Here is a 19230-nt window from a genome sequence, read left to right as displayed (position 1 = left end):
GGGTCCTGGGGAAGGCGAGGGTGATGGGGAAGGCGGGGGGCCCAGAGGAAGGCGAGGGTCCTGGGGAAGGCGAGGGTCATGGGGAAGGCGAGGGTCCTGGGGAAGGCGGGGGGCCCAGAGGAAGGCGAGGGTCCTGGGGAAGGCGAGGGTGATGGGGAAGGCGAGGGTCATGGGGAAGGCGGGGAGCCCAGAGGAAGGCGAGGGTCCTGAGGAAGGCGAGGGTCCTGGGGAAGGCGAGGGTCCTGGGGAAGGCGAGGGTGATGGGGAAGGCGAGGGTGATGGGGAAGGCGGGGGGCCCAGAGGAAGGCGAGGGTCCTGAGGAAGGCGAGGGTCCTGGGGAAGGCGAGGGTGATGGGGAAGGCGAGGGTGATGGGGAAGGCGGGGGGCCCAGAGGAAGGCGAGGGTCCTGGGGAAGGCGAGGGTCCTGGGGAAGGCGAGGGTCCTGGGGAAGGCGGGGGGCCCAGAGGAAGGCGAGGGTCTTGGGGAAAGTGAGGGTCCTGGGGATGGCAGGAGGGAGGGGGCGCTTTCCGGGGATGGCAGAGGTCCGGCGGGGGTCTCCATCTACAGGGTTATGACACAGATGGAATCCGGGTAAGCTCTGTGCTGAAGGGGCTTCACGTCCGCGCCCCCAGAAACCATCACCCGGGGCTGGGGGAGGGGCAGAGCCCCAGTCACGTGCTCTAGCAGCCGCACCGCGGGGCCGCCGGGAGATGTAGTCCTGCTGCCCTGCATCTGGCCTGACGAGAGCGCGTCACAGGGCAGGCCCCGCCCCTCCCCGAGTGACGTCATGCAGCGGCGGTGCCGGTTGCTAGGTGACGGGAACGCTGTGGAGGGGGTTTCTGAGGATCCGGGGGCCACATTGATAACCGGGAGCACGGGACAGCCAGCGGCGGGGGAGAAAGACAGCGAGGACACCGACGAGGAGACCGAGAGAGGGGGGATAGAGGGGGAGAGACTGAGGGGGAGACAGGGGGAGATAGAGACCACCAGAGTAACGGAGATCACCGGGGAGAGACAGAGACCGCCAGGGAGAGAGACAGAGACCGCCGGGGAGAGAGACAGAGACCGCCGGGGAGAGAGACAGAGACCGCCGGGGAGAGAGACAGAGACCGCCGGGGAGAGAGACAGAGACCGCCGGGGAGAGAGACAGAGACCGCCGGGGAGAGAGACAGAGACCGCCGGGGAGAGAGACAGAGACCGCCGGGGAGAGAGACAGAGACCGCCGGGGAGAGAGACAGAGACCGCCGGGGAGAGAGACAGAGACCGCCGGGGAGAGAGACAGAGACCGCCGGGGAGAGAGACAGAGACCGCCGGGGAGAGAGACAGAGACCGCCGGGGAGAGAGACAGAGACCGCCGGGGAGAGAGACAGAGACCGCCGGGGAGAGAGACAGAGACCGCCGGGGAGAGAGACAGAGACCGCCGGGGAGAGAGACAGAGACCGCCGGGGAGAGAGACAGAGACCGCCGGGGAGAGAGACAGAGACCGCCGGGGAGAGAGACAGAGACCGCCGGAGAGAAATAGAAACCACCGGGGAGAGACAGGGACCGCCGGGGAGAGACAGAGACCGCTGGGGAGAAAGACAGAGACCGCCGGGGAGAGACAGAGACCGCTGGGGAGAAAGAGACCACTGGGGAGAAATAAAGACTGCCAGAGAGAAATAGAGACCGCCGAGGAGAGATAGAAACCGCTGGGGCGAAATAGAGACCGCCAGGGAGAGATATAGACTGCCAGGGAGAAAAAGAGACCGTCGGGGAGAGGTAGAGACTGCCGGGGAGAAATACTGTAGAGACCGTGGGGGAGAAATAGAAACCGCCGGGGAGAGACAGAGACTGCCGGGGAGAGACAGAGACCGTCGGGGAGAAATAGAGACCGTCGGGGAGAGACAGAGACTGCCGGGGAGAAATAGAGACCGCCAGGGAGAAATAGAGACCATCTGAGACTGTCAGGGAGAAATAGAGACCGCCGGGGAGAGATAGAGACCGCCGGGGAGAAATAGAGACCGCCAGGGAGAAATAGAGACCGCCTGAGACTGTCAGGGAGAAATAGAGACCGCCGGGGAGAGATAGAGACCGCCGGGGAGAAATAGAGACCGCAAGGGAGAAATAGAGACTGCCAGGGAGAAATAGAGACCGCCAGGGAGAGATAGAGACCGCCTGAGACTGTCAGGGAGAAATAGAGACCGCCGGGGAGAGATAGAGACTGTCAGGGAGAAATAGAGACCGCCGGGGAGAGATAGAGACTGTCAGGGAGAAATAGAGACCGCCGGGGAGAGATAGAGACTGTCAGGGAGAGACAGAGACCGCCCTTTTCGGGGCCTGCGAGCTGCGGCTGTTATTCGGGGGGGCTCCTGGACATGGAGGGGCTGCACAGCAGCCGCTGGGGGCCGGGGTCAGAGCGCACTGACAGTCTTCTGGCAGAACAGCGCCCCCTGCAGGGATCATGGCGTCAGAGTGTGTGAAGGTGGTGGTCCGCTGCCGCCCCATGAACAACAGGGAGCGAGAGCTGAAGTGCCAAGCGGTGGTCTCCATGGACAGCAGCCGGGGCCAGTGCTTCATCAGGAGGCCTGAGGGGGCGGAGGAGACCCCCAAACAGTTCACCTTTGATGGGGCGTATTACGTGGAGCACTGCACCGAGCAGATCTACAATGAGATCGCCTTCCCACTGGTGGAGGTAAGAGGGGCGAGACCCCGCGCATGTGGGGGACAAGGCTCAACACAGGGGGCGCTCTGCTGTCTGTGCTCTGCAGCCTCTGTCACCACTGGACCGAGGAGCTTACACTCAGCGCTCCCCCGTCAGTGTGGTGACAGCAGTGTGCCCCTCTGTACATCACAGACGTGAGTACACCCCGCACTGTACATATTTTATAATACAGATCTAACCCTGTGATACAGTGTGCAGTGTCAGTGCGCAGCTTGTATACAATGTGCAGTGTCAGTGCGCAGCTTGTATACAATGTGCAGTGTCAGTGCGCAGCTTGTATACAATGTACAGTGTCAGTGCGCATCAGCACAGTGGGCACGGGATTTCTCATGCACTGTGCTTGTACTGTACATCGCAGCTGAAGCATGCTGTGTCCAAAACGCTGTGAAAACTGATGGTGGGCACGTGCCCTTACGTTGCTCTACATGACCATGCAGAGACCGACATCACATCCCATCAGAGGGGCACGCTTACTGGAAGCACAGCTCACTACAGGAGGTGACCTCAGCGTGCGCTCCAGGATGTCCGTGTGCTCCACAGTATATTGCTCCAGGGGTGCATGTGACACTTGTGTGGGGGTTGAACTGTTCTTAATTAGGCCAGATGTATGTGTTCTATTGTTAACCATTGTCTCTTCCCAGACTGATTGGAGCCCTATTGTCTATAAATATGTATTGCCTCAGCCCCCTGACTGCAGAGTTCAGAGGAAAATGATGCAGTCGGATTGAACGAGCGACCAATGAGAGAGCAGCCGTCTCCATCTATACCCTGAACTGAGAACTATAAAAGGGTCTTGCTCCTGTCATCAGAAAGAAGGATTCTTCATCATCTCAGCCGAGGAGCTTCAGTGCAGACTGAGGAAACACAGAACTGCTTCACTTTGGATATTCTGCAGGATTTCAGCTTAGGATCCACAGTTCCAGCTGAAGGTTCACAGCACGGCTTCCTAAAACTGAGCAATCGTGGGAGAAGCGCCTTGGTGAGAGGTAAAGAAGAACCCCAAGATCCACTGCGGCCGAGCTCCAGAGACGCAGTAGGGGGATGGGAGAAAAACCACAAAGTCACCTGTCACTGCAGCCTCCACCAGTCGGGCCTTTATGGCAGAGCGGCCGACGGAAGCCTCTCCTCAGTGCAAGACATATGAAAGCCACATAGAGTTTGCAAAAAATACACATAAAGGATCCCAGACTATGAGAAATAAGACTCCCTGGTCTGATGAGACGAAGATAGAACTTTCTGGTGATAATTCTAAGCGGTTATGTGTGGAAAAAAAACAGGCACTGCTCATCAGCTGCCCAATACCATCCCCACAGTGAAGCATGGTGGTGGCAGCATCATTCTATGGGGGCAGGGATAAGGACAACTGGTTACAATTGAAGGAAAGATGAATGCGGCCAAGTACAGAGATATCCTGGAAGAAAACCTCTTCCAGACGCTCTGGACCTCAGACTTGGCCGAAGGTTCACCTTCCAACAAGACAATGACCCTAAGCACACAGCTAAAATAACAAAGGAGCGGCTCACAACAACTCTGTGACCATTCCTGACCGGCCCTGCCAGAGCCCTGACCTAAACCCAATGGAGCATCTCTGAGAGACCTGAAAACGGCGTCCACCAACGTTCACCATCCAACCAGACGGAACTGGAGAGGATCTGCAAGAAGAATGGCCGAGGATCCCCAAATCCAGGATCCCAAGAAGACTCATGGCTGTACTAGCTCAAAAGGGAGGTGCCTCTACCCAATACTGAGCAAAGGGGCTGAATACTTATAACCATGGATATACTGAGCAAAGGGAATGAATACTTATAACCATGGGATATACTGAGCAAAGGGGCTGAATACTTATGGCCATGGGATATACTGAGCAAAGGGACTGAATACTTATAACCATGGGATATACTGAGCAAAGGGGCTGAATACTTATGGCCATGGGATATACTGGAGCAAAGGACTGAATACTTATAACCATGGGATATACTGAGCAAAGGGACTGAATACTTATGACCATGTGTTATACTGAGCAAAGGGGCTGAATACTTATGACCATGTGTTATACTGAGCAAAGGTGCGGAATACTTATAACCATGGGATATACTGAGCAAAGGGCTGAATACTTATAACCATGGGATATACTGAGGCAAAGGGGCTGAATACTTATCCCCATGGGATATACTGAGCAAAGGGGCTGAATACTTAACTTCTACATTTCTGTTTTTTTTTCTGACAAGATGTGGGGCAGAGTGCACATTAGCGAGAATTTACCAAAGGCTGCAATGAAACAGTGAAAAATGTAAAGGGATGTGAATACTTTCCGCACCCACTGTATAGGGGGGTCAGTAGTGTATAATGTACAGTATATATAGGGGGTCAGTAGTTTGTAATGTACAGTGTACAGTGTGTACACCACCATTACCTTGAGAACGGTGCAGCTATAGGCATAGAAGTGGTGTCTAGGTATAGTAAGTAGCCATGCGCTACGCAATGAAACCACTTATAGCGCCATCCTGGTGGAAAACAACGGAGTTAGCATTTTTATCTCGAAAACAGAACGAGATAAAGAAAAAAGTGAATTACAAAGTTGTAGGAAATCATCAATTCAATACGAATCGCACCTTGCACAGAAATGCTGTGATTAGAAGGTGTAAACCTGGGATTACCCTATTATGCAAATAAGTGTGCAACGTCATACCTGACGAAATACTGTTAGCCTGCTAATAGTACATACTGTACAGTAAATGGGATTGTTCAAAGGGTTGCCAACAGACCTCTGTCACGCTGTTCCCCTCCAGCGCCACTCATCCGTGGATGCAAGGTGTGGACTCCTATTGAATTGATGAGGCCTACAACTTTGTAATTCCTTTTTTTCTCTCTCCTACCGTTTTCGAGATTAAAATGCTAACTCTGTTGTTTTCCACCAGGTGGCGCTATAAGAGGTTTCATTGCAAGGAGTACAGTGCAAATAAGTTAATAAAGGGTAACTGGCACAAAAAGGATTAGCAGCAGACAAGCCGGCAGATAAAACAATTGTACATAAACCAATATATGTTACATACATATAAAAAATGGTCAGCCATAGGCTGGGTCAATGTTATTACATACAGAAGGGCATCCAGCACAAACTGGGATGATATAAGTTTAGACAATTGTTAAGATAAAAACCAGCACTAAATAAATACTGCAGTGCATATATGCACTCTGAGGTAGCAGGGATACATTCAGTGCATACAATAAGACCCAAATGTCACTTAGTAGAAAGCTGCAGGTGCTGGTAGAAACGAACTCTGCAAAAACAGTGAATGGTAAAACAAAAGTCAGGGCTTAACAATCAAAGATGGACAAATGTAAAGTGCTCAATGGATGCACATAAACAATCAGGTGTAGATGTAAGACATAAACATTGGATTAAACCCAGCCAATAGAGTAAACATACCCATAGAAAGTACAAAGCCGGCCTAATAGCAGCAGAGCGGACCCCCCAGTGAGAGCGTCCCCCCCCCCCCCCCCCCCCCCCCCCCCCCCCCCCCCCGACGTATATTTCACAATCTCTGTAATCGGATTATTTCATCAGGGGGAGGGGACTCTCACTGGGGGGTCCGCTCTGCTGCTATCAGGCCGGCTTTGTACTTTCTATGGGTATGTTTACTCTATTGAGTTTGCTTTCTACCAGCACCTGCAGCTTTCTACTAAGTGACATTTGGGTCTTATTGTATGTACTGAATGTATTCCTGCTACCTCAGAGTGCATATATGCACTGCAGTATTTATTAGTGCTGGTTTTTATCTTAAAATTGTCTAAACTTTTATATCATGCCCAATTTGTGCTGGATGCCCTTCTGTATGTATTAACATTGACCCAGCCTATGACTGACCGTTTTTTATATGTATGTAACATATATTGGTTTATGTACAATTGTTTTATTCTGCCGGCTTGTCTGCTGCTAATCCTTTTTGTGCCAGTTACCCTTTATTAAACTATTTGCACTGTACTCCTTGTCCTCCAATTTTTATCTGATGTCTTGAGTGTGCTTCAACAGGTGCATGCTTAGGTTTTTCTGTTGTTTTCTTCTGCATCTTTGGTCTTCATTAGTGATGAGCGAGCATGCTTGTAACTACTCGGTACTCGCACGAGTATCGCTGATACTCGGGCCTGCTCGGCGTGGACCGAGTAATCTCGTGATACTCGTGCTGTACTCGTGGTCTTCATCCCTGCATGTTGGCGCTCTTTTGAGAGCCAGCCCTCATGCAGGGATTGGCTGGCAGACCCACTGCAATGCCACAGCCCTGTTAGTTGTGGAATTGCAGTGATTGGCCGGCCTGCACAGCGTGACCGAGCCTTTATACCGGCGGGCGCGCTGTGCTCTGCTCACAGCTATCCAGACAGTCAGTGCAGGGAGAGTGTCGCTGATTCAGGGAAAGCTTTGCGGCCCTTTATAGCTATTTCCGTAGCAGGGCTGCAAACAGTGTGACCAAAAGTCCTTCTCAGGACTATTCTAGTTGTATACAGGCAGGCAGGGTATAGCCAGGTCGGAGTACAGTAGCAGAGTCCTTCTCAGGACTATTGGTTGCTATATACAGGCAGGGCAGGCAGGGTATAGCCAGGTCTGAATACAGGCTAGTAACTGAATAGGATAACTGAAGTGAGCACTAATATATATATATAAGTGCAAGCCAAAAATACATACTATATATAAGAATAAGGCTGCACATCAAACTTAGATAATGGTATAATGCCTCAAGCATATGGAAAAATATTGGAATATACAATGAAAAATGCTACTTGCTAATTTGAACATGTGAATAATGAATTGCATACCTGCTATGAATATTAGGAAAAAGGAGATATTTAGCAATCGCATTGATCAATGTAACTGAGCCCCAAGGCCTCGTCAAGGCATATCTCTATATTGGGGTCCCCTAGCTCTGTGACCCTAACTGTGTGTCATCTTATTGCAATTAAAAACTGCTATGGGTGGAGAGGGGTAACTAAGGGACTTACCTTTCGGCCATGTTTTTTTCCATCTCCTATATAAGAAAGTCCTTAGTTACCCCTCTCCACCCATAGCAGTTTTTAATTGCAATGAGATGACACACAGTTAGGGTCACAGAGCTAGGGACCCCAATATAGAGATATGCCTTGACGAGGCTGTGACGGGGTGTACAGCAGAGCAAGGAGAGACAACAGGCCGAGGAACGATCCAACAGGTTTATTCACAAGAACACTGGAACAGCACACGATAAGTCCACGTAAAACAGATTCGGGGGCCCTTCCCGACAATCCTCGGACCGGATTACAAAGCAATCGTCCTTACAGTAGTCCAAAGAGTTCCACACAATCCCACGGGCCGCCACACAGGCCTAGCTCCGTCCGTGTCCACAGCCACACAGGCTGGAGCTCCTGCTCCCTTCAAGTTTCAGCTCACTCTGCCTGAATCTCCCAGGTAAGCAGAGTTTACACTAGTTGGACTCTAGGCCCACCTCCCCCTACTCCCAGGGATGGAAGTGCCTCAAGAGGATATAACCTTGCATTTTAGGGGGTGATTACCTACAACAATAGAAATGTACACAGAAGTAGTTCAAATAAGGCTGGTTTCACACTACGTCTTTTTAACATCCGTCAAAAACGTTTTTTTAACGGAAGTACGGATCCTGTGCAAATCCGTTTTCATGTCAATGCATTTTCAATGGACTCGCGTCCACCTGCGTTTGCGTGCGTTTGCGTCCGTTAGGCTGGTTTCACACTACGTCTTTTTAACATCCGTTAAAAACGTTTTTTTAACGGAAGTACGGATCCTGTGCAAATCCGTTTTCACTGCAATGCATTTTCAATGGACTCGCGTCCACCTGCGTTTGCATGCGCTTGCGTCCGTTAGACGCAGGATCCGTCCTTTTGCGTTATTTTGACATGTTTCAAAAACGCAACATGTAGCGTTTTTGAGCTCCGTCGAAATACTGCAAATTGCTGGATCCTGACTATAACGCACGCAAACGTAGGTGAACGCTGCATGCTGATAGACAGGATCCTGCTTTTGTTCTGAGCATGCCCAGAACACCAGTCTCTCTCTCTCTCTCTCTCTCTCTCTCTCTCTCACGTTATTTGCTGTAAAAGCAGGATCCGTACTTCCGTTAAAAAAACGTTTTCAACGGATGTTAAAAAGACGTAGTGTGAAACCAGCCTAAGACAATGAACCCAGCTTGAAATAGGAATCTGTACAGCATATACAGTGAGAGGGTAAATTACACTTGGGGCTCAGTTACATTGATCAATGCGATTGCTAAATATCTCCTTTTTCCTAATATTCATAGCAGGTATGCAATTCATTATTCACATGTTCAAATTAGCAAGTAGCATTTTTCATTGTATATTCCAATATTTTTCCATATGCTTGAGGCATTATACCATTATCTAAGTTTGATGTGCAGCCTTATTCTTATATATTGAATACAGGCTAGTGACCAAAAGAGTCCTTGTCAGGACTATTGTACCAGTATACAGGCAGGCAGGCAGGGTAGTGGTGACCGTATACCAGCCTTCATCATATCTGGGGCTGGTGTACACAGTGTAAAACAGTCCAGATAGTGTCTGACTTGTCTGTAATTGTCGCTCCCCAAAAAAACCTGTTAGGTTCTTATTGCGTCCGTGCTTGGTTTTTAAAACCGCACGTGTGTGCCTGTTGGTGGCAGCGTACAGGTGCACTTGTGTGCAATTTCCAGAAACTTTGATATAACGCACAAGTAGTGAATATACACGTCAGCAGTGCACAGCATTGCAAAATGCGCAAGGGCATTGGCAAGGAACAAGGAAGTGGACGTGATGGTGGTGCAGGCAGAGGCCGAGGTCGTGGGCAAGCTCTAATTTCGCCACAACAAAGGGCCACATCTAGTCGCTCGCACGTCCTGTCCCAAATTATTGGGGACCGCAGCAGTACACCGCTCTTGAACCAAGACCAGTGTCAACAGGTTGTTAGTTGGATAGCAGATAATGCTTCCAGTCAGATTGGCACCACCACAAACACTCTGTCTTCCACACGGTCAAGTGTCAGTAGCCGTGATACTGCACTGCACATTTCTGAACCTGATCCTCCTTCCTACCACCAGGCTGAGTACACGTCCTCCTCGGACATTAATGATCCCACACTTGGACACTCGGAAGAGCTGTTCACGTTTCCATTCACACATTCTGGCCTCTCGCCAGCTTATATTGAAGTGGGTCATGAGGAGATCGTCTGTACAGATGGCCAAATATTTGAGCAGCCACGTTCTCACGAAGTTGGCAACGTGTCTCAACAAGTGGTGGACGATGATGAGACACAATTGTCAGCAAGTCAGGAGGAGGAGCAGGGTGCAGAAGAGGAAGACGACGTGGTGGATGATCCAGTAACTGACCCAACCTGGCAGGAGGATATGCAGAGCGAGGACAGCAGTGCACAGGGGGAGGGAGGCGTAGCATCACAACAGGCAGTAAGAAGCAGGGTGGTGGCCCCAGGCAGAAGTCAGGCAACCGTTCCCCGGAACAACACGACGACACAAGGTGCCTGTACAAATGTTAGGTCTTCCCGAGTCTGGCAGTTTTTTAAGTTGGCTCCAGATGATTCTAAAAAGGCCATTTGCAACACCTGCCATGCCAGCATCAGCAGGGGTACCAAAACTAGCAGCCTGACCACCACCAGCATGATCAGGCACATGTCAGCCAAGCACCCGACTTTGTGGGAAGTACAACAGAGTCGAGGAGCAGTGCTTGCTGATGTCACTGCTACGTCTTCGCTTGTTGTGCATGCGAGCCAATCCCCTGTCCATGCTGCCTGCGAACAAGCCTCCTCCAGTCCTGCACCTGCAGTTGCCTACGCAGAAAGAACACCATCATCAAGCACGTCCTTGTCCCAGCGCAGCGTTCAGTTATCCATTCAGCAAACCTTTGAACGCAGGCGCAAATACACTGCCAACACCCCACATGCCACAGTTCTAAATGCTAATAACAAATAAATGGTCTGCACTCAGGCTGAGTTGAGGATGGTGCAAGTGAAAATGGGGTAATACCCGAAAGTCATGTATGAATAAATTCACTGCACTCGTTATTGAACGTGAAATAATTTTTAATGAAACGTGGAAAAGAAAAAATATCCAACGACGTTTCGACCCACCGGGTCTTTATCAAGTCGCTGTCTGATAGGTGACTGTATAAGGTGAGGAATATAGTGCACTGAAGCACTAAGACAATTGAAAAAGGTGCCTTAGAGATAAGATGTGCAAGTGCAGCCGCACCTTTGCTGGAGAATTCTAGTGTATACACTAGAATTCTCCAGCAAAGGTGCGGCTGCACTTGCACATCTTATCTCTAAGGCACCTTTTTCAATTGTCTTAGTGCTTCAGTGCACTATATTCCTCACCTTATACAGTCACCTATCAGACAGCGACTTGATAAAGACCCGGTGGGTCGAAACGTCGTTGGATATTTTTTCTTTTCCACGTTTCATTAAAAATTATTTCACGTTCAATAACGAGTGCAGTGAATTTATTCATACAGTTCTAAATGCTAACATTTCGCAACTGCTTGCGCTGGAAATGTTGCCTTTTAGGCTGGTGGAGACAGAAGCATTCCGTGACCTGATGGCGGCAGCTGTCCCACGTTACTCGGTCCCCAGCCGCCACTATTTCTCCCGGTGTGCCGTCCCCGCGTTGCATAACCACGTGTCACAAAACATCACACGTGCCCTGAACAACGCTGTTTCACCCAAGGTCCACCTAACCACAGACACGTGGACAAGTGCTTGTGGGCAAGGCCGCTACATCTCGTTGACGGCACACTGGGTTAATATTGTGGAAGCTGGGACCCAGTCTGAGCGAGGGACGGAACACGTCCTTCCCACACCAAGGTTTGCAGGCCCTACCTCAGTCAGTGTTTCACCCACACTCTACAGCTCCGGAATGTCATGCTCTTCAGCCTCCTCCTCCTCCTGCGCATCCTCATCCACTGTACCCTCCACACCAGTCACAAGCTGGAAGCACTGCAGCACTGCCTCGGCAAAGCGGCAACAGGCTGTGCTGAAGCTAATCTGCATAGGTGACAAACCCCACAATGCAGAAGAGCTGTGGACAGCTCTGAAACAGCAGGCAGATCACTGGCTCACACCTCTGAACCTAAAGCCAGGAAAGGTCGTGTGTGACAATGGCCGGAACCTGGTGGCGGCTTTGAGGCGAGGCCAGCTGACACATGTTCCATGCGTGGCCCATGTGCTCAACCTCGTGGTTCAGCGGTTTCTAAAGTCATACCCAGAGCTGTCTGATCTGCTGGTAAAAGTTCGCCGCCTGTCTGCACATTCTCGAAAGTCACCTACTGCTTCAGCCGGCCTTGCCGGCTTTCAGCGCAGTTTGCATCTTCCGGCTCACAGACTGGTGTGTGATGTCCCCACGCGTTGGAATTCAACTCTGCACATGTTGGTCAGGATATGTGAGCAGAAGAGGGCAGTTGTTGAGTACCTGCATCACCTAAGCCGACGGGAAATGGGTCAAACTCCACACATAACACCTGAGGAGTGGAGATGGATGTCAGACCTATGCACCATCCGCCAAAACTTTGAGGACTCCACCAAGATGGTGAGTGGTGATGACGCCATTATTAGCGTCACCATACCGCTTCTCTGCCTTCTAAAACGGTCTCTGCTGAAAAACAAACATGATGCATTGCAGGCGGAGCGCGATGAGTTGCAGCAAGAAACAGTAGTGGGTGTGGGTGATAACGCACAGCCCAGCCTCGTCTCATCACAACGTGCAGTGGAGGACTATGACGAGGAGGAGGATGAAGACATGGAGCAACTCTCCGGCCAAATTGAGGATATGACATGCACACCAGTCATATCCTCGGTTCAGCGTGGCTGGCCAGAGGACAGGGTAGATGAGGAGGAGGAGGAGGAGGAGGAGGAGGAGGACAGCATGTTCAGTCATCTTGTTGGTCAGGCTACTGAAGTCCTGGCTCTTAAGAGTCTGGCGCACATGGCTGACTTTATGGTAAGCTGCCTGTCTCGTGACCCTCGCGTTAAGAACATCTTGGCCGACAATCATTACTGGTTGGTAACACTGTTAGACCCACGCTACAAGGAGAACTTTTTGTCTCTTATTCCCGTGGAGGAGAGGTCAACCAAAATGCAGCAGTTCCGGAAGGCCATAGTCACGGAAGTAGGCAAAGCATTCCCCTCACAAAACGCTAGCGGCATAGGTCAGGAATCAGTGGACAACCGAGGCGTACAGCCGAGAGAGGCACAAGTCCAATCCGCCAGAGGTAGGGGAACAGTCTTTAAGATGTGGGACAGTTTTCTCAGCCCCTCACGTACCACAGCCCCTGAGGTGCGGGGTAGTGCCACAAGAAATCCTAAGTTTGCCCAGATGCTGAAGGAGTACATTGCAGATCGAACAACTGTACTCCGACATTCCTCTGTGCCTTACAATTATTGGGTATCCAAGCTGGACACGTGGCATGAATTGGCTCTCTACACCTTGGAAGTCCTGGCCTGCCCTGCCGCTAGCGTTTTGTCAGAGCGTGTTTTTAGTGCCGCAGGTGGAATCATTACAGATAAACGCACCCGCCTGTCAACTGAAAATGCTGACAGGCTGACTCTGATCAAGATGAACAAGGGTTGGATTGGGCCAGACTTCACCACACCACCAGCAAATGAGAGCGGAATTTAAAGTTTGCCATGTACCTCCACTCACCTATGGGTACACACTTCTGGACTTTGGATAATCGCTGGACTGCTCCTCCTTCTCCTCATGCGCCACCATGATGATGACCGTTACAAATTGCAATACTTAGGCCTTTGTTTCAGGTATACCCCCAGTGGTAAATTTTTTCGCCCATTCTTTGCAGAATGGACATTACAACGACAGGAGACCCGCTCCTTTGCAATGGGAACAATGTTTTGAGGCCCTCATGCACGTCTCTACCCAGGGACAACGTGGAGCCTCCCAATTTTTGGCTGCCCTGCCTAAGGGCTATACTACAATAGACCCACTTCCTTACAATGGGCACTTCAGGTTTACAGGCCCTCATGCACGTCTCTATCCAGGGACAACGTGGAGCCTCCCAATTTTTGGCTGCCCTGCCTAAGGGCTATACTATAATACACCCACTTCCTTACAATGGACACTTAATGTTTTGAGGCCCTCATGCACGTCTCTATCCAGGGACAACGTGGAGCCTCCCAATTTTTGGCTGCCCTGCCTAAGGGCTATACTATAATACACCCACTTCCTTACAATGGGCACTTCAGGTTTACAGGCCCTCATGCACGTCTCTATCCAGGGACAATGTGGAGCCTCCCAATTTTTGGCTGCCCTGCCTAAGGGCTATACTACAATAGACCCACTTCCTTACAATGGGCACTTCAGGTTTACAGGCCCTCATGCACGTCTCTATCCAGGGACAATGTGGAGCCTCCCAATTTTTGGCTGCCCTGCCTAAGGGCTATACTACAATAGACCCACTTCCTTCCAATGGGCACTTCAGGTTTACAGGCCCTCATGCACGTCTCTATCCAGGGACAACGTGGAGCCTCCCAATTTTTGGCTGCCCTGCCTAAGGGCTATACTACAATAGACCCACTTCCTGACAATGGGCACTTCAGGTTTACAGGCCCTCATGCACGTCTCTATCCAGGGACAATGTGAAGCCTCCCAATTTTTGGCTGCCCTGCCTAAGGGCTATACTACAATAGACCCACTTCCTTACAATGGGCACTTCAGGTTTACAGGCCCTCATGCACGTCTGTATGCAGGGGCATTGGTGAACCTCACAATTTTGGACTGCCCTGGCAAAGGAAAATACTACAAAGACTCACTTCCTCAAAATGGGCACATTAGACTCAAGAGGCCTTCATGTACGTCTCTTCTCAGGGACATCGGAGTGCCACACAATGTTTTCACGTAAAATCTTTCATGTATTAATCTCAAAAAGTAACATACATTAGCTCTATCTCACTATTGGGTATGTGCCCTTAACATTTCTGCCATGAAAAATCATTTTGGGGTCATTTTGGAAGGTTTTCTGGTGAGTCCGTAAAAATGGCGTGAAACGCGGACAAAATTGTTCACAGCTGTGACTTTTGAGTGATAAATGCTTCAAGGGGTCTTCCCCATGCTGTTGCCATGTCATTTGAGCACTCTTCTGAGACTTTTGTGACATTTTTAGGGTTTCTCCATGCTGCCGGGGGGTCATTTCACAAAAATACTCGGGTCTCCCATAGGATAACATTGGGCTCGTTGCTCGGGCCGAGTACACGAGTATCTTGGGAGGCTCGGCCCGAGCTTCGAGCACCCGAGCTTTTTAGTACTCGCTCATCACTAGTCTTCATGTATACTAAGTGGTTTCATTGCGTAGCACATGACTACTTTACTATACCTAGACACCACTTCTATGCCTATAGCTGCCGCCGTTCTCAAGGTAATGACGGTGGACAGGATATGGGTGGACACACTGTATATAGGTGCGGTGTATACAGGATATGGGTGGACACACTGTATATAGGTGCGGTGTATACAGGATATGGGTGGACACACTGTATATAGGGGTTAGTACACTCTTCTTATCCGGTGGCCTCTTTGCAGGGGGTGACAGAAGGATATAATGGCACCATCTTCGCCTACGGCCAGACTGGCAGTGGGAAGTCATTCAGCATGCAGGGGGTCTCAGATCCGCCGGCTCAGCGAGGAATCATTCCCCGGGCCTTCGAGCATGTCTTTGAGAGTATTCAGGTGAGGCGCCCAGCTCCTGCAGATGTGTCCTACCTTATAGCTATGATGATGACAGGTCACCGGGCCGCCCGGCCGTGTGAATGAAGCCGCCCGGACGCGTGTGACTGGGGCCGCCCGGACGCGTGTGACTGGGGCCGCCCGGACGCGTGAATGAAGCCTGTGTCTGCTTCTGTCCCGCAGTGCGCAGAAAACACCAAGTTCTTGGTCCGAGCATCGTATCTGGAGATCTACAATGAAGAGATCCGGGATCTGTTGGGAGAGGATACCAAGCAGAAACTGGAGGTATTTGTCCGGTACCAGAGCAGGAAAGGGGCAAAAAAAAAGACTAAATGCAACCACAATAGCCGGTGCAGACTGTGTGGCGCTCCGCAGTGGAGGCAGACTTGGTGGCCCCGCATGCCGGCATCCACCCGGGTGTACGGCATGGTGCATCATGTGATCGCCGGTATCATTACAAGACATTGCTCCACAATGGTGTGTGGTCACAATCAGACGTGCAATGGTTTGGGCAGGAACAGGTTAACCAATGGCCGTCCCAGCTCAGGTCACCCCCGGCCGAGGCTTTGTTGTATTCTCCGTGACCCTAGTTTCCATAAGGACGTCGGCTCGGTCCCTGCTCTTCACCCAGGACAAGCGAACCCCATCCCTAGATTGGAGGCCACCACCGGAATAGAGGTAGCCGGTGCCCCCAAGTCCTGACTGTGGTCATCGCGGTGGTGGGATGATCCACCTTCATGATTGAACGCCACATATACATCGCCCCCCTGTAGTGGACGGCCATGTCTCCGCACTCACCTTTACCTATAGTATAAAAATAGGTACAGAGTCAGCTCTGCTGCCAAACAATCCAAGGCCGCGGCCACCGGAACGAACGGGATGCAACAAGCACGGGTTCACACGAGGCCCGGGGATGGGGCGGGGGGAAATCACACGAGGCCCGGGGATGGGGCGGAGGGGAAATCACACGAGATCCGGGGATCGGGTGGAGGGGAAATCACACGAGGTCCGGGGATGGGAAGGGGGGAAATCACACGAGGCCCGGGGATGGGGCGGGGGGAAATCACACGAGGCCCGGGGATCGGGCGGAGGGGAAATCACACGAGGTCCGGGAATGGGGCAGGGGGGAAATCACACGAGGTCCGGGGATGAGGCGGGGGGAAAATCACACGAGGCCCGGGGATGGGGCAGAGGGAAATCACACGAGGCCCGGGGATGGGGCAGAGGGGAAATCACACGAGGCCCGGGGATGGGGCGGAGGGGAAATCACACGAGGCCCGGGGATGGGGCGGAGGGGAAATCACACGAGGCCCGGGGATGAGGCGGGGGGAAAATAACACGAGGTCCGGGGATGGGGCAGAGGGAAATCACACGAGGCCCGGGGATGGGGCGGGGTTTGGGGGGAGGGTTGGGGGGGAGAATCACACGAGGTCCGGGGATGGAGCAGAGGGAAAATAACACGAGGCCCGGGGATGGGGCGGGGGGGGGGGGGAAATCACACGAGGCCCGGGGATGGGGCAGAGGGGAAATCACACGAGGCCCGGGGATGGGGTGGAGGGGAAATCACACGAGGCCCGGGGATGGGGCGGAGGGGAAATCACACGAGGCCCGGGGATGGGGCGGAGGGGAAATCACACGAGGCCCGGGGATGGGGCGGAGGGGAAATCACACGAGGCCCGGGGATGGGGCGGAGGGGAAATCACACGAGGCCCGGGGATGGGGCGGAGGGGAAATCACACGAGGCCCGGGGATGGGGCGGAGGGGAAATCACACGAGGCACGGGGATGGGGCGGAGGGGAAAAATCACACGAGGTCCGGGGATGGGGCGGAGGGGAAATCACACGAGGCCCGGGGATGGGGCGGAGGGGAAATCACACGAGGTCCGGGGATGGGGCGGAGGGGAAATCACACGAGGTCCGGGGATGAGGTGGAGGGGAAATCACACGAGGCCCGGGGATGGGAAGGAGGGAAATCACACGAGGTCCGGGGATGGGGCGGAGGGGAAATCACACGAGGTCCGGGGATGGGGCGGAGGGGAAATCACACGAGGCCCGGGGATGGGAAGGAGGGAAATCACACGAGGTCCGGGGATGGGAAGGAGGGAAATCACACGAGGTCCGGGGATGGGAAGGAGGGAAATCACACGAGGCCCGGGGATGGGGCAGGGGAAATCACACGAGGTCCGGGGATGGGAAGGAGGGAAATCACACGAGGCCCGGGGATGGGAAGGAGGGAAATCACACGAGGCCCGGGGATGAGGCGGGGGGAAATCACACGAGGTCCGGGGATGGGGCAGGGGGAAATCACACGAGGCCCGGGGATGGGGCAGAGGGGAAATCACACGAGGTCCGGGGATGGGGCGGAGGGGAAATCACACGAGGTCCGGGGATGGGAAGGAGGGAAATCACACGAGGCCTGGGGATGGGAAGGAGGGGAAATCACACGAGGTCTGGGGATGGGAAGGAGGGAAATCACATGAGGCCCGGGGATGGGGCAGGGGGAAATCACACGAGGCCTGGGGATGGGGCAGGGGGAAATCACACGAGGCCCGGGGATGGGAAAGGGGGAAATCACACGAGGCCCGGGGATGGGAAGGGGGGAAATCACACGAGGCCCGGGGATGGGGCAGAGGAAAAATCACACGAGGCCCGGGGATGAGAAGGGGGGAAATCACACGAGGCCCGGGGATGAGAAGGGGGGAAATCACACGAGGTCCGGGGATGGGGCAGGAGGGAAATCACACGAGGCCCGGGGATGGGGCAGGAGGGAAATCACACGAGGCCCGGGGATGGGACGGGGGGAAATCACACGAGGCCCGGGGATGGGGCAGGGGAAATCACATGAGGCCCGGTCGGGGGGTGGTTGTCAGTGTCGGGTGGGTTGCGTTGCCCGAGGCTCGTGGGGGGTGGTTGTCAGTGTTGGGTGGGTTGCGTTGCCCGAGGCTCGTGGGGGGTGGTTGTCAGTGTTGGGTGGGTTGCGTTGCCAGAGGCCCGTGGGGGGGTGGTTGTCAGTGTCGGGTGGGTTGCGTTGCACGAGGCCCGTGGGGGGGTGGTTGTCAGTGTCGGGTGGGTTGCGTTGCCCGAGGCTCGTGGGGGGTGGTTGTCAGTGTTGGGTGGGTTGCATTGCCAGAGGCTCGTGGGGGGGTGGTTGTCAGTGTCGGGTGGGTTGCGTTGCACGAGGCCCGTGGGGGGGTGGTTGTCAGTGTCGGGTGGGTTGCGTTGCACGAGGCCCGGTGGGGTGTTAAGCTTCTCCATACGTCCCCCATATGACGTGTAACACAAGCATTATCCCCTCCTCAGCTGAAGGAGCACCCGGAGCGGGGGGTGTACGTGAGAGCCCTGTCCCAGCACACCGTGCACAGTGTGGCCGAGTGCGAGAAGGTCATGGACACCGGCTGGAGAAACCGCTCTGTGGGCTACACACTGATGAATAAGGACTCGTCCCGCTCTCACTCCATATTCACCATCACCATAGAGATCTGTACCACAGGTGAGGGGGCCACACATATCCTGGGGTGGGAGGGATATTTGGGCCGGGGTGGCAAATATTGGGTGGAGTGATATTTGGGCAGGGATGGCACATATTGGGATGGGGGTGATATTTGGGCAGGGGTGGCCCATATTGGGGCAAGGGTGATATTTGGGCAGGGGTGGCACATATTGGGTGGGGGTGATTTTTGGGCAGGGATGGCACATATTGGGTGGGGGTGATTTTTGGGCTGGGATGGCACATATTGGGTGGGGGTGATTTTTGGGCAGGGATGGCACATATTGGGGTGGAGCGATATTTGGG

The 19230-nt window shown here is 53.0% G+C and overlaps 1 protein-coding gene across 1 annotated transcript; it reads left to right on the top strand.

Moving 5' to 3' along the window:
• Positions 1 to 982: 982 nt before the first annotated feature.
• On the top strand, positions 983 to 18927 carry LOC142279406 (kinesin-like protein KIF17; the record flags this gene model as incomplete). The annotated part of the gene is made up of 4 exons (XM_075332684.1): positions 983 to 2671; positions 15295 to 15441; positions 15622 to 15723; positions 18738 to 18927. Coding segments are annotated over exons 1-4 (670 nt in total), but the record flags the coding sequence as incomplete, so codon positions are not given.
• Between the last annotated feature and the right edge of the window lie 303 nt (positions 18928 to 19230).

The sequence above is a fragment of the Anomaloglossus baeobatrachus genome, unplaced genomic scaffold (assembly GCF_048569485.1).
Source record: "Anomaloglossus baeobatrachus isolate aAnoBae1 unplaced genomic scaffold, aAnoBae1.hap1 Scaffold_4305, whole genome shotgun sequence".
Lineage (NCBI taxonomy): Eukaryota > Metazoa > Chordata > Amphibia > Anura > Aromobatidae > Anomaloglossus > Anomaloglossus baeobatrachus.
This window is presented reverse-complemented; position numbering and strand designations above follow the sequence as displayed.